Source organism: Rhincodon typus, chromosome 45, assembly GCF_021869965.1.
Source record: "Rhincodon typus isolate 14 chromosome 45, sRhiTyp1.1, whole genome shotgun sequence".
NCBI lineage: Eukaryota > Metazoa > Chordata > Chondrichthyes > Orectolobiformes > Rhincodontidae > Rhincodon > Rhincodon typus.
Genome location: NC_063376.1, coordinates 9,706,990 through 9,723,028, shown reverse-complemented (window position 1 = coordinate 9,723,028; position 16,039 = coordinate 9,706,990). Strand labels below are relative to the sequence as shown.

General features: G+C 45.2%; 1 protein-coding gene across 5 annotated transcripts in view; it reads right to left on the bottom strand.

Annotated features, from left to right (window-relative positions):
* LOC125487804 (pentraxin-related protein PTX3-like) overlaps positions 1 to 16,039 on the bottom strand; it is a 35,382-nt gene that overhangs the window by 11,186 nt on the left and 8,157 nt on the right. For 3 of the 5 annotated variants that reach the window (XM_048620078.1, XM_048620077.1, XM_048620076.1), the window contains 2 exons: positions 13,564 to 14,625; positions 9,285 to 9,791 (listed from right to left, as the gene is read on the bottom strand). In XM_048620078.1, the coding sequence (XP_048476035.1) occupies positions 9,285 to 9,738 (454 nt within the window). In that variant the 5' untranslated portion in view covers positions 9,739 to 9,791; positions 13,564 to 14,625. The remainder of the gene's footprint in view (positions 1 to 9,284; positions 9,792 to 13,563; positions 14,626 to 16,039) is intronic. The other 2 variants (XM_048620075.1, XM_048620079.1) reach the window with 1 other exon arrangement.

The following is a 16,039-nucleotide window of genomic DNA, read 5'->3' as shown; positions in this document are numbered from 1 at the left end:
GTAGGGCTGGAGGAGGTTACAGAGATAGGGAGGGATGTAGGGGCTGGCGGGGGTGACAGAGATAGGGAGGGGGTGTAGGGGAATGAGGAGGTTACAGAGATAGGGACGGGGTGTAGGGCTGGACGAGGTAATAGAGACAGACAGACCATGGATGGAATTGAATGGCAGCTTGAGAATTTTTAAATTGTGGTTTTGTGGGACCAAGAACCAGTGCAGATCAGTGAACACAACAGAGATGATTCATGAAACATGGCTCGGTGCAAGTTAGAATAAGGGCAGGGAGACAGAGCTTGGTGGGTCCAGGCAGCAGTGGTCACAGCAGTGGTAGCAACACAGTGTTGGTGGGTCAGGCTCAGCTGGGTATCGGTGTGCCCAGCTCGAGACTCACAGCAGTGGTGGGGGTGATCTGGACATCTTTGTCTTTCTATAGTTTCTAATTCTTTAATTTCCGCTCACATTAACTCTAAATGATGAACAATAAAATAGCTGCACTGACTGAGAGATCCATTCAACATTTATGGAGCTCACTTTGAATCATAATGAGAACGTCGTTACCAGGTCAACACTGTAATTTATCAGAAAGTGCAATCTCTGGTTTATATCCAGCAGCTTTATATTTAGACAGGTCACTTTACCAGTTCAAACTGGAGATGTTTGAGGCAGCACTTTAGATATTTATTTTGCCCTTATCTAGTGGTTTAAACACATCTGGTTTCAGTTGATGCTAACGCATCTCCTGGGCTCTGAGAGCTAAATTCAACTCTCAGTTTCACAAGAATCGCCTGCACATCTCCGCCCCCGCCCCCACCCCCACCCCCACCCCACCACTGTCCCCTCTCCCTGGGGGGAGACCAATATTAATAAAGAAAGCAATCGTTGTCCAAAATATTTTCTGTGTGGAACTGGGAACAAAACTAAAATAAACTGCGAAAAGGTCTGGAGGGCAAGCCAGAAAGTGTTGGCACGCGTCCGAACAGTGGACATGAAGTACCATTGCACCATTCACTGCTGAAAGGTAGGAAACATGGCCAGACAATCTGTGCACAGCAAGATCCCACTCATGGCAAGATCTGATCATCTGTTCCTGCAGAGTTGCTTATGGGATAAACAAAGGCATCAGACCATGAGAGAGCTCCCCCAGACCCAACTCTTGAGGGATCAGGAATTTCAGTCACCTGGATAGATTGGTGAAGCTGGGATTGTTTTCCTTGGAGGAAAGAACACTGACTGGAGATTTGATCAAGGTATTTTGAATCAGGAGCGGTCCAGACAAAATTAATTGTCCCTAATGCCCTAGAGATGGTGGTGGTGAGCATCCTCTTTGACCTGCTGCAGTCCATGTGCTATAGTAACCCTCACAATGCTGTTAGGGAGGGAGTTCCAGGAATTTGACCCAGCGACACTGAAGAAACAGTGATATATTTCCAAATCAGGTGATGTGTGGCTTGGAGGGGAACTTGCAGATGATGGTGTTCCCATGTATCTACTGCCCTTGTCCTTCTAGATGGAAGTGGATGTGGGTTTGGAAGGTGCTGTCTGAGGATCTTCGGTGAGTTTCTGCAGTGCATCTTGTGGATGGTACACACTGCTGTACTGAGTGTCAGTGGTGGAGGGAGTGAATGTTTGTGGACATGGTGCCAGTCAGAAGGCTGCTTTATCCTGGATGATGTCAAGCTTCTTGAGTTTTGTTGGAGCTGCACCCATCCAGGTAAGTGGGGAGTATTCCATCACACTCCCACCTTTTCCCCATATTCCTGCACTTTATTTTTATTTAAGTAATCATCCAACACCCTCTTGAATGCCTCAATTGAACCTGCTGTCATATTTCCAAGGAAGTGTGATCCAGACCCTAACTACTCACTGAGTTAAAAAGTCTTCTCTCATATCACCCTTGCTTCCTTTTGCAAATCATTTCAAATCTAGGTCCTTTTGCTCTTGTTCCTTTTCCGAACAGTAACAGCTTTTCCTTATCCAACCCACTCATGATTTTGGAAACCTCCAACAGGTCTCCTCGCAGCCTTCTTCTCTATAAGGAAAACAGTCCCAATTTCTTCAATCTATTCTTATCACAGAAGTTTCTCATTCCTGGAACCATTCTTGTAAATTGCTTCTGCGTTCTCTTCAAAAAACTCACTTCTTTCTAATAATGTGGCACCTCAACCGTACGTAATATGCCAATAGAGGTCTAACAAGTGTCATGTACAAGTTCAACATTACCTCCTTGCTCTTGTACTCTAGTCCCCTGTTAATAAATCTGCATTTACCTGTCCTGCCACCTTCAGTGATCTCCGCACACAAGCATCCAGATCTCTCTGCACCTGCACCCGTTTGGAATTTTAGTCTCTATTTTTTTTTACTGCCTCTCCAAGTTCTTTGTACCAAAGTGCAACACCTCACTTCTCTGCATTGAATCTCATCTGCCACCTATCTGCCCACTCTACCAACTTGTCAATGCCTATTTGCAGCTCCACACAATCCTCCTCACAGTTTACAATTCTTCAAAGCTTTTTGGTTATCTGAAAACTTTGAATTTGTCTCCTGCACACCAAGATCCAGATCATTGGTATATTTCAGGAAAAGCGAGCGTTCCCTGGACCCCAAGGAACTCCACTACAAACCATCCTCCAGCCTCGAAAATATTCAGTGACCATTACTCTCTGTTTCTTATCATCAGCCAATTTTTTATCCATGTTGCTACTGTCCTTGTTGGTCCATGGCCTATAACTTTCCTCACAAGTTGTTATCTGGCACTGTTTCTAACATCTTCTGGATGTCAAAGTACACCACATCAACAGCATTGCCCTCATTGGACTTTTCTGTTACCTCTCTCAGATTCCACTGCCTTGCCTAACAGGTGCCTTTCTCTGCATCGGACTCATGATGTGGGCTATTGGACATCGCATCCAAATTTACAACTTACAACTACTCACATGCACTTTTCCACAGAGACAGGATTCCCTGGATAAAGGTTCAAAATGAAGCTCCCTACCCCTACCCCTACCCCTACCCCTCCCCCTCCCTTCCTTTCCCTCTCCCCCTCTTCCTGCCCTACCTCTACCTCTACCCCTACCCCACCACCTCCGCCTCCCCCTCCCCCTACGCTTCGCCCTACCCCTCCCCCATCCCTACCGCCCCCCTCCCCTCCCCTCCGCGCTACCCCTACCCCTCCCCCTCCCCTATCCCTACCCTTCACCCTACCCCTACCCCTCCCCTACACCTACCCTACCCCTCCCCCTACCCTTCGCCCTACTCCTACCCCTCCCCCACACCCTCCTCCTACCCCTCCCCCTACCTTTAGCCCTACCCCTCCCCCTACCCCTACACGTACCTCTACACCTACCCCTACCCCTACCCCTCAACACATCACTCCCCCATGCCCATCTGATTTGCCTTTCACAGTGGCTTACTGCATTGACTGCAACTTATATTTACATAGCTACCTTTATCATGAAAAAGCATCGCAAGGTGCTTCGCAGGAGAGATTATCTAACAAAATTTGACCACAAGCAGCAGGAAGAGAGATTAAAGATGGTTGAGAAAAAGTTTGGTCACTTTTATGAAGTGTCTTAAAGGAGAAGAGAGAGATAGATAGGGAGGGCTTAGAGTTTGCAACCCAAGCACAGGCCTTTCAGCCCAGTGTGCCTGTGCTAGCTCTGTGAGTGAGCTATCCAATTAGTTCCAGTAAAGTTTCCTTTTTGAGTCCTTTTCCAAATCCCCTATTCAAAGTCCCTGCTAATAAAAAGTGTGTTCTTCTCATCTGCCGACTTAACAAATCAGTTTCTCCCTATCATACTCCAGTTCATCACTGCTTTGCATTCCAAATTCATTTGAATGGGATTCGAATCCACAGATAACTAGATCAGCAGATCAGTCAGAACTTTTATTCTTGTAACGGATGCGGGCGTTGTCGGTGAGACCAGCATTTGTTCCTGCTGAACTGTGGCGCACTTGGCCATTTCTAAGGGTAATTAAGAATCAGTCACTTTGTTGTGGTTCTGGAGTCACATGTAGGCCATGACCAGATAAGGACATCAGATTTCCTTTCCTATAGGACATTAGCGAACCAATAGGTTTTTATAATAATCAACGGTGTTTGCACAATCACCACAGGACTAACTTTTAATTCCAGGTTTTATTTAATGTATTATTCACTATTTGCCATGGTGAGATTCAAACCCGTGTTCCCAGAACATTAGTCCGGGCCACTGTACTATTTGACATTATCAGTACCCCACCAGCTTCCCTAATTGCCCCTGTCTGGTATAGTGCAGCCTGTGAGGGTCACCCAGGGCTCGAGTCGGTTTGGGTGATTGGGGGTGGGCAGGTGAGCCTTTGGTGAGACTCAAAAATGGCTTTTTCCCCAGGGTTGAAGTTTCAATGACAAGGGGGCACAGGTTCAAGGTCAGAGGGGGAAAGTTTAAGGGAGATGTGCAAGGGAAGTTTTTCCACACAGAGAGTGGTAGCAGCCTGGAATGCACTACCAGAAGAGGTGGTGGAAGCGGGCACATTGAAGACATTTAAGCGGCACCTAGATGGGTACATGAATAGGGAGGAAATACAGGGATATGGATCGAAAAATGGCAGCTTTGTTTTTAGATTAATTAGGACATGATGTTCGGCACAGGCTTGGAGGGTCGAAGGGCCCACTCCTCTGCTGTACTTTTTCATTTGTTCATTTGTACAAATGAATAACATGACATGAGTTTCAGAAAACAAGGGTGATAATTTGAAAAATGCAACCAGGCTAAGCACCTGTGTGGGTCACCAGTATAGTCATAGGAAACATATTGGATTAGCCAAAGTTTGCAGATGTTCAGTGACCAGTCGGGAGATTCCCATACATCCCATGGAGCTGAAATTCCTCCACTTACTAGCCACGACTGTTAGCCAATGGCCATTTTGACAGGTTTTTTTAAATCAAAAGGAGATGGTGAGAAATTATTTGATGCATAAATTGTTGGTTACATGTGGGTCCATGTTAAAGCCTAAGTGTATTTCTGTGTATGTTTCTATAGGAAGGTGTGTGAGTGTGTGTGCATGCGAGTGAGTGTGTTGTGTTTGAGTGTGTGTGTGCGAGTGAGTGTGTGTGCGTGCGAGTGAGTGTGTTGTGTTTGAGTCTGTGTGCACGAGTGAGTGTGTTGTGTGTGAGTGAGTGTGTGTGCGAGTGAGTGTGTTGTGTTTGTGTGTGTCCGTGCGAGTGAGTGTGTGTGCATGCGAGTGAATATGTTGTGTTTGAGTGTGGGTGCACAAGTGAGTATGTGTGCAAGTGTGTGTGCGAGTGAGTGCGTGCACGAGTGTGTTGTGTGTGTGTGAGTGTGTGCGTGCAAGTGCCTGAGTGAATGTGTCTTTGAGTCTATGTGAAAGAGTATGTCTGTGTGTATCTGTGTAAGTGTCTGTCTGTGTGTGTGAGAGTGCATGCCTCTGTCTCTGTATCTTTGTCTGAGTGTGTGTGCCAGTGTGCGTGTGTGTCTGAAGTGTGCGTGTGTATGTGAGTGTGTGTGCGTGTCTGTGTCTGAGTGTGTGGAATGCATATGTGTGTGCGTGTGTATGCATGTGTGTGTTGTGTGTGTGCGTGTGCGTGCGTGTGTGTGCCCTTGTGTGTGTGTGTGTGCGTGCATGTGTGTGTGTGTGTTATGTGTGTGTATTTTCAATGAGGGTCTATCTGTTAGGCTTTTGTGGAATCTGCTTTATTTTTCTTGGTAATCAGAGTCACTGATTTCTTTCATTAATCTGTTACAGTAGGGAAGGAGTGAGAGACAGCCTGGGTGTGGGAAAATGTAAACGCTTTCAAAAACTGATGATATCAAAAGCAACCAGGGGGACATGAAATAAATAGAATGTTGCAATGTATTCCTGGGTCCTGCATGCTTCCCACAGAATTCCAGTGTCAGATGGGAATGTGCCAAACCAAAGCCTTCTGAGGCCTCATACTGTGATTAGAATCAAGCCGCATTTACGAAACAATCAAACCAGTATATTTTAATCACTGCTTTTGTCAACATTCTGATGTTGATTGTTTCCTGCAGTAGCTTCATCTATCTAACTATCTCTCAACAGGCCTGAACTTTCAGAAAGAGCAATATCGTAGATATGCCCTGATCATCAATTAGTGAATGAGACAATGAGATCAAGGAGAGACAGAGATAGAGAAAGACTCAGTATTAGAGTTACATACACAAAGCAACCAACATACAAATGTACACACACACTAACACAGGCACACAAAGCAACAAACGCTCAGAAACAAGCACACAGCACCAAACAAACAAACACACATATAATTATACACAAAGACCAGCAAAAACACATAGTTATACACACCCAGACACAGACAAATAAACACACAGTTACACACATACATACACAGACCAACAAACACAAACACAGTTCCACACAGAGTCACAAACACACACAGATACAGAAATAGAATTGGCACGGTGGCTCAGTGGTTAGCACTGCTGCCTCACAGCGCCAGGGACCTGGGTTTGATCCCACCCTTGGGCGACTGTCTGTGTGGAGTTTGCACATTCTCCCCGTGTCTGCGTGGGTTTCCTCCCACAGTCCAAAGATGTGCTAGGTGGATTGGCCTTGCTAAATTGCCCCATAGTGTTCAGGGATATACAGGCTAGCCACGGGATATGCAGGGTTACAGGAATAGGGTAGGGGGGTGGGTCTGGGTGGAATGCTCTTCGGAGGGTCAGTATGGACTCAATGGACCAATTGGCCTGCTTCCACACTGTAGGGATTCTATGAAACACACACAGAGGTACAAACACACAGTTACAAACATGGTTACTCACACAAAGCAATAAAAACAGACACTGTTACACATGGACCAACACACACACATACATACATACAAGCCAGAACTGTGGATGCTAGAGATCTGAAACAAAAATAGAAATTGCTGGAGAAACTCAGCAGGTCTGGTAGCATACACATACAGGACAACAAACACAGTTGTACACACAGCAACAAAGACAGTTACAAACACACAAAGTTACACATGGAGCAACAAAGACAGATGGAGAAAATACAGTTACATACGCAGATATACATGGAGGCATATCCCAGACAGACACACACATAGGTGTAGGCAGAGGTGTAGTGATATTATTGCTGTAATGTGGGCAGGGGAGCAGGGGCCTTGTGCTATTAAGGGTATTAATCCAGAAACCCTGACAATGTTTGACCCAGATTCAAATTCTACCATGGCAGGTGGTGGAATTTGAATTCAATGAATACCTGAAATTAGGAGTCTAATGATGACCATGAATCCATTGTCGATTGTCAGAAAAACCCATCTGGTGCACTAATGCCATTGGGGAAGGAAACTGAAGTCCTTCCCTGATCTGGGCTACATGTGACTCCAGACCCACAGCAATGTGGCTGACACTTAACTTCCCTCTGGGCAATCAGGGATGGGCAATAAATGCTGGTTTGGCCAATGATGCCCACATCCTATGAATGCATATAAACCAGTGGAGAGTGAGCATTGCCCTCTGGGAGGGCAGAATGGAGCGAGGGCTGCATTATCAGAGGACCTGTTTCTCAGCACTTTTTTGAGAAGAGTTGGGTGGTTTTCCGGACGCAATACTTATCCCTCAATGAAGATGACATTACCCAGTCATTACACCTTGTTATTTTTGGCATCCTTCTGTGTATAAATTGCCCACCCCTTCTACATTAACAACTATGGCCTCATTGTAAAAATGAATGCATTATGTGCAAATCATTGTGAGTGCTGCAGCACTGTGGGATCAGCTGAGTTGTCCTTGCATAGAGCTATCTCCGAAATAATAGGCTGAATGGCTGTAACTGTCCATGAATCTTTCCACATTATTCATTGGTTTTTTGGAGCATCACTGGCTTGGGCCAGAATTTATTGGCCATCCCTATTTGCCCTTGAGAAGATGGTGGTGGGCTTCCTTCCTGAACTGCTGCAGACGTGTGGTGTAGCGATCCCTCACAATACTGTTCGGGAGGAAGTTCCAAGATTTTGCCCAGCGACAGTGGCCTTTCATTTCCAAGTCAGGATGGTGAGTGGCTTGGAAGGGAATTTGCAGGGGTATTTGTGGATGTGGTGCCAATCAAGCTGGCTACTTTGTCCTGGATGGTATGGAGTTCTTGAGTGTTGATGGGGCTGCACTCATCCAGGTAAATGCGGGAGTATTCCATCACACTCCTGACTTGTGCCTTGTAGATGTTGGACAGGCTTTGAGGAGTCAGAAGATGAGTTACTTGCTGAAGGATTGTTCTATATTAATCAGTACATACCGAGGAATTACTGAGCTGCCAATATTCCTCTCTTAAAGAGGTTCCTATTTGGGAGGGACCTACAATGGAGAGCTGAACAACATTCTTTAGAGGGACGGAAATCTGAAGGTGTGAAAACCATCATCATTGATATTGCACTTGGGAAATATCCAATCTTAAAAAAGAAGGACCCAGCGCAGTAATGGAGATAGTAAGAACTGCAGATGCCAGAGTCAGAGATAACACAATTTGGAGCTGGATGAACACAGCAGACCAGGCAGCATCAGAGGAGCAGGAAAGTTGATGTTTCGGGTCAAGACCCTTCTTCGGAATTCAGATTTCTGAAGAAGGGTCCTGACCCGAAACGTCAGGTTTCGTGCTCCTCTGATGCTGCCTGGCCTGCTGTGTTCCTCCAGCTCCACACTGTGTTATCACAGCACAGTAATGCCGTGTTAACATTATGAATTGACTTGATAATTTAACCAAAGTTTTTGGTAAAACAGATTCACAGAACTGAGAGATATTAACGATCAGGAGAGTCTGAACAGCCTGAGGAACCTTCCTCTGGAGAAGCGGAGGCTGAGGAGTGGAGTGCCCTGATAGAGGGGCTTTGATAGAATGGACATAGAGAAGATGTTTCCATCTGGGGGGAAACCAGAATTTAGGGCCGTCAATCTCAGACAGTCTGTAAGAAATCCCATCAGGAAGCCTGAAGAAATGTCTTCACCCAGAGAACGGGGAGAATGTGGAACTCGCTTCCATAGGGAGTGGGCAAGGGGAATAGAATTGATACATTGAAGGGGGAAACTGGATAAACACACATGAGAGACAGGAATATGGATAGACTGATAGGGGAAGAGGAAGAGGGGTTGGGATGAGTTCAATATGGAGTAGAAACGTAAGAACAGAACAGATCGACCAAACAGCCTGTTCCTGTGTGGTGAATACTGTGTAAACTTGAAACACAGTGAATTGAGAGTCAGTGTAATATTCTATGATTCTGGTCAGCATTCACTGTGGCCTCTTACCTCCTGGAGTTTCCTGGCTGTGAGTCTCTGAGTGTGGAGTAGGCCCCTGAGCTCTCACGGTCAGCAACCCGTCTCTAGTTTGCTGCAGCTCCTCGATTAGTGATGTGCACATGCTCTGCTCGCCTGACATTGCCTTGCTGGTTTCTGACTTCGCCAGGTGCTTGTCTAGCGTCCCAAGCCTGTCGTATAGGCCCATCACCGAGAGGAAGACCTCCTGCAGCTTTTTGGTGTGCTCCAGCTGCCATTTGACTGCACCCTCACGTGCCAGTTCCAACAGTTTGGTAAACCGGACACTCCCTGTGTCCTTCTGGTGATGGTGGGCATGCCTACAGGCCTCAGTGCCCCCAGCCAGTGCCTGCTGCACCTCGGAGCGCATCGCACGCAGTTCAGCAGCCAGGACCTCGTTGACAGAGTGCAGGAGCATGTTCTGACGCATTTGGGAGTCTTCCAGCATCACAAATACCTTGTCCAAACGTGAAAGGTCCTTATGACACGGACAGGCCTCAGCTGTGGGATTGGGAAGGCACTGCAGGTTAAACAAAAGCTGGAGCACATAAGGTGTCACTAACACTTCATCCCAAAAGGCCCCAGGCTCAACACAGCTCTGGTTCCCCATCCCTCACTCCCTCTCTTTCTGTCCCTCTCCCTATTTCCTCCTTCCGATTTTTTCTTGCATCATTGATCACCCTTTAATTTTTCCTCATTTTTTTCCTGACGCTTTTTCTCTATTTTCTTTCTCTTTATTTTTCTCTCACCTGCTCCAGCCACTCCTCTGACCTTCTTCCCTCTGCTCAACTCTGTCACTTTTATTTTCTCTTTCTGTATTATTTTATATATTCTTGTCCTCTCTAACTAGAATGGAAATGAGCTGTGTGAATTTTGTGTACTTGAATGTCTCTGCTGCCAGAGGAAGTGGTGGAGGCTGGTACAATTACAACAGGTAAACGGCATCTGGATGGGTATATGAATAGGAAGGGTTTAGAGGGATATGGGCCAAATGCTGGCAGATGGGGACTAGATTAATATAGGATATCTGCTCGGCATGGGTGAGTTGGATCGGGGTGTCTGTTTCCATGTTTTACAGCTCTATGACTCTGTGATGGGTTTATTTACCGTCAAACTGAGGTATCCAGTACAAAGTAATCTGCAGGCACATCCTGTGTTAGAGTACAACAGTGCAGAAAGCCTGTGCTCATATCATAACATCTGGCTTTGTGGCTCATTTTCATGTCATGGTCTCAAAGGGACATCATTCCAAGGTTGATAACACAACATCCCCCTTTTCTCCAAATGTAGTTATCGTATGCTACAAGGGAAAATAGATAATTTTTCGGCTGTAACAAGATTAATTATACAGAGATAGGGGTCGTAAAATTTTCCAAGTACTGAAGTCTAGTAGTCATACAGCACAGAAACAGACCCTTCGATCCAACTCCTCCACATCGACCAGATATCCTAAACTGATCCAATCTCATTTGCCAGCATTTGGCTCATATCCCTCTAAACCCTTCCTATTCACGTAACCATCCAGATGCATTTTATATGCTGTAATTGTACCAGCCTCCATCACTTCCTCTGGTAGCTTGTTCCATACAAGCACCACCCTCTGCATGAAAAATTTGCCCCTTAGGTCCCTTTTAAATCTTTCCCCTCCCAACTCAAACCCATGCCCTCTAATTTTGAACTCCCAAAGGCTATTTTCCTATCCATGCCCCTCATGATTTTATAAACCTCTATAAGATCACCCCTCAGCCTCTGATGCTCCAGGGAAATTAGCCCCAGCTTATTCAACCTCTCCCTATAGCTCAAACTCTCCAACCCTGGCAACATCCTTGTAAATCTCTTCTGAAGCCTTTCATATTGCAGGGAGACCAGAATTGAACCCAGCATTCTAAAAGCGGCCTAACCAATGTCCTGTACAGCTGCAACATGGCCTCCCAACTCCTACACTCAATGCACCAACCAAGAAAGGCAAGCGTGCCAAATGCCTTCTTCACTATCCTATCTACCTGCAACTCCACTTTCAAGGAAGTATGAACCTGCACTCCTAGGTCTCTTTGTTCAGCAACACTCCCCAGGGCCCTACCATTAAGTGTATAAATCCTGCCGTGATTTACCTTACTAAAATGCAACACCTCACATTTATCTAAATTAAACTCCATTTGCCACTTCTCAGCCCATTGGCCCAACTGGTCAAAGTCCTATTGTACGCTGAGGTAGCCTTCTTCACTGGCTACTACATCACCAATTTTGGTGTCATCTGCAAACTTACTAACCACACCATCTATATTCACATCCAAATCATTTATATAACTGATAAAAAGCAGTGGACCCAGCACAGATCCTTATGGCACACCACTGGTCACAAGCCTCCAGTCTGAAAAGCAACCCTCACCACCACCCTCTGTCTCCTACCTTCAAGCAAATTTTATATCCAGTTAGCTAGCTCTCCCCGCATTCTAAATGATCTAACTTTGTGAACCAATCTACCATGCGGAACATCGTAGAATGCCTTGCTGAAGTCGATATAGACAATGTCTACCACTCTGCCTTCATCAGTCTTCGTTGTCACTTCAAAAAACTCAATCAAGTTAGTGAGACATGATTCCCACACACAAAGCCACGTTGACTCTCCCTAATCATCCTTGGCTCACTAAATGCATTTAAATCCTGTCCCTCAGAATCCCCTCTAACAACTTAACCACCACTGATGTCAGGCTCATCAGTCCATAGTTCCCTGTCTTTTCTTTCTCACCTTTCTTAAATAGTGGCACCACATTAGCCACCCTCCAGTCTTCCTGCACCTCACCTGTGGCTATTGATGATACAAATATCTCAGCAAGGAGCCCAGCAATCACTTCCCTGACCTCCCTCAAAGTTCTGATCAAGTTCCAGGAATTTATCCATCGTCATGTGTTTTAAGATGTCTAGCACCTCTTCTTCTGTAATGTGGACACTTCTCAATATATCACTAATTATTTCCCCAAGTTCTCTAGCTTCCATATCCTTCTCCACATTGAATACTGACATGAAATACTCAATTATTATAAAACCCATTTCCTGTCGTTCCACACACAGGCACCCTTGTTGATCTTTAAGGGGCCTTATTCTCTCTCTGGTTACTCATTGTCCCTTAATGTATTTGAAGAATCTCTTTAGATTCTCCTTAACCCTATTTGCCAAAGACATCTCATATCCTCTTTTTGACCTCCTGATTTCTCTCTTAAGTATACTCCTCCTGCCCTTATACTCCTCTAGGGATTCACTTAATCCCAGCTGTCTATACCTGATATATGCCTTCTCCCTTTCCTTGACCTTAGCCTCAATTTCCCTAGTCTTCCAGCATTCCCTACACCTACCAACCTTGCCTTTTGCACTATTAGGAACATACGGTCTCTGAACGCTAATTAGCTCATTTTTAAAGGCCTCCCACTTTCCAGTCATCTCTTTACCTGCAAATAACCTCTCCCAATCAACTTTTGAAAGTTCTTGCTAATATCGTCAAAATTGGCCTTAGTCTAATTTAGAACTTTAACATCTGGGTCAGATCTATCCCTTTCCACAACTATTTTAAACCTAATAGAATTATGATCTCTGGCCCTAAAGTGCTCCCCCACTGACACCTCAGTCACCTGCCCTGCCTTATTTCCTACGAGCAGTTCAAGTTTTGCTCCTTCTCTAGTAAGTACATCCAGACACTGAATAAGAAAATTTTCTTGTATACACTTAACAAATTTTTCTCCATTCATGCCCTTAACCCTATGGCAGTCTGAGTCTATGTTTGGAAGGTTAAAATCCCCTACCCTATTAATACAGTTGGCTCAGATTTCCTTACATATTTGCTTCTCAATTTCCTGCTAACTCTTGAATTGAATTGAATTCAATAAAATATCTGGAATTAAGAATCTAATGATGACCATGAATCCATTGTCGGAAAACCCATCTGGTTCATTAATGCCCTTTAGGGAAGGAAACTGCCATCCTTACCTAGTCTGGTCTACACATGACTCCAGACCCACAGCAATGTGGTTGACTCATAACTGCTCTCTGGGCAATTAGGGATGGGCAACGAATGCTGCCTAGCCAGCGGCACCCTCATCCCATGAATGAGTAAAGGAAAAAAAAGCCATCTCTGCACTTAAACAATGTATAGACGCAGATTATACCCCAATAAAATCACAACATGCTTTCTCAAAAACATATGTAGCATTTTGACAACTTTTCCACGTTTCATTATGGTCTAATTTTCTGGAAGCGTGGATTTCACCCGTTGCTATACCTGGCCTGTAGTCATGTTGTCAGTCTATTGATTGCTTTCCTGGTGTTCCGTCACACTGTTGGCATCTGGGTGTGTTGAAGAATTTGGATCGACTTGGGCAAAATCTTGCTTCGTAAAGATGATCTCTGCTGGCGATGGTAACCCCATATCCAGAGGGGTAACTCAGAGATGTCACATGGGCCTATACAAAGTCTTGTTTCATTGTCCTACACTTCAGGACAGGTGACTGAACAGTGTGAACTATCACTTGGAGGGACCCTTTGATCTAGGGTAATGTGGAGAGGATGTCACATGGCTCACACTCCATTTGAAACATGTCATGCTGAAAGATCTTCTTGGAAACTGTGGCCCATTGTGAGAAATTATTTCTCCAGGTGCATTGAGCAGACTGAATTTGGCGTAGGAAACTTGACGTTTCGGGTCGGGACACTTCTTAAGGCATTTTCTGCTCCTCTGATGCTGCGTGGCCTGCTGTGTTCCTCCAGCTCCACACTGTGTTATCTCTGACTCCAGCATCAGCAGTTCTTACTATCTCTGACTGAATGTAGCACTCAGTTTGTCTGCTGGGATGTCCCTGATCTCTTTGACAGGTGGAAATTTGGAGAAATAATCAGTCACTAATCAGCCCTTGGTGTAGCTGTGACAACATGACCTGGTGAACAAGGACTTGCTTTCCTTCAAAGATTTACCCCTCGAGATACCAAGCTCTTCTCGGTAAGGCCATCTGAAAGTATCCCTTATCAAGGCAGGAAAGCCTTCAAGAGATTTTGTCATCAACCTCTTCACACATGTTATTACGCACCCCTGAACCCGAGTCTCTTCCTCAGATCCTGCAGGGGACAGTTTTCAGCTTGAGATGCTTGAACATATGTCGACAGTCCTTCTGCCAAGCATGTTATGTCTCTCTTGAGAAGCTCTCTTCATGATGCTTTGTCAGAAACATTTGAGAAGTATGGTGCCAGAAGTTGAAGAATCCAAGGCATCTCTGTTAGTATTCCATGTCTTGTAACTGCCAGTTATCTTACATTTCCAACTTTCCCTGGGTCAGGACAGATTCTACAACTGGAATCAAAACAAAAAACTCATCTGATTTCCATTCACTGGGACTTCTTACTGTGGAAAACAAGCCGTTTGTGGTGAGCTGCTGCCATCAGTGAGTGAAGGATCTGATTATGTTCTTCTTTGGTTTTGCTCACTACCATAATAACATCAGCAATGCATACGCATTCTCCATAATTCTGGACTGACTGGTAAACCATCAGGTAGTAATATCCTCCAAATAGTGTTCTGAGGGTAGTGACTCCCTAAGGTTCCCTTGCTCTGTTCACTAACCAGTATCCATGTTTAGTATCTAGCTTAGGGAAGGTGTGAACCGGTCATTGGATTCCATTTGGAATCTTGTATGGAAATCTCTTTTTGGAGGTTTAGACATCTCTTACCGAGACAGTCCCTGATTATACTGTCGTTCTTTAGTACATGTGGAACTGAACGCCACCCAACTGTGTGATGAACCACAAAGTGGACGTTGCCATTGTGGTCCATGTTTAATAAACTCGGCCTTCAGCTTTCCTCAGATGTGAACCCTTGCATCTTCTGGGAGGCTGGGTGGAGAGTATTGCATCTTCTGAGGTGGAATACCACATCACCTTTGGAACCTCCTGCAAAGTTGACCCTCCCTGATTGCATTCGTTACAAATCATGGACTGATTCAATGCAAGTATTCTCAGACTCTTCTGCCACCAGTGGTCCCTTGGTGATCTGAGAATAGTCACAATGTTGAGTTGTGCAGAGTGGTAGCCCTGCCACTGCTGGCCTGGTCATGTTCGCCAGGTAAAATACTTGTGGTTTCCATGCTAAATTGCCATAGCTACATTGCATTGTTAGTGCAATGGTTTGGCCAAATTGGTGTGCAGTGAATCCAGTGGTTATCTGGATTATCCATTGAGTTCCTATGATTATGGTAGATCCCTCAGAACTGAGACTGGTCTGAAATTTGCACTCGCTCGTGTGTCAGTCTTGGTTTTTGGGTTGTGCTCTGGGTCATGTTTCATGTCTGTCTTACTATAACTCTGTGTCTCAGCTTATGTTTACACAGGTCTCAGTGAATTTCTTGCCTTTCTATGGTGCCTGTCTTCTGTTTGGTTGTACCTTGTTATGGCTTCTAGCTGCAAGCTAAGAAACAGATTTTGTGCACTGGAAGATCCACTGTTCTTTTGTACTGCATGCCTTATATGGACATGGATTACAGGACAGCTTCTCAGCGAATGCGATAGACTGCACTTGCCACGCAGCTAGCTTTCATTTTGTGACCTGGCATTCAGGTGCTGTTGTCCAAGTCACCCTGCTGAATAAACACTGACTCTGTACAGTTACACAGCGAGTGACCCTTACCCACCTGAATAAACACTGACCCTGTACAGTTACACAGCGAGTGACCCTTACCCACCTGAATAAACACTGACCCTGTAACAGTTAC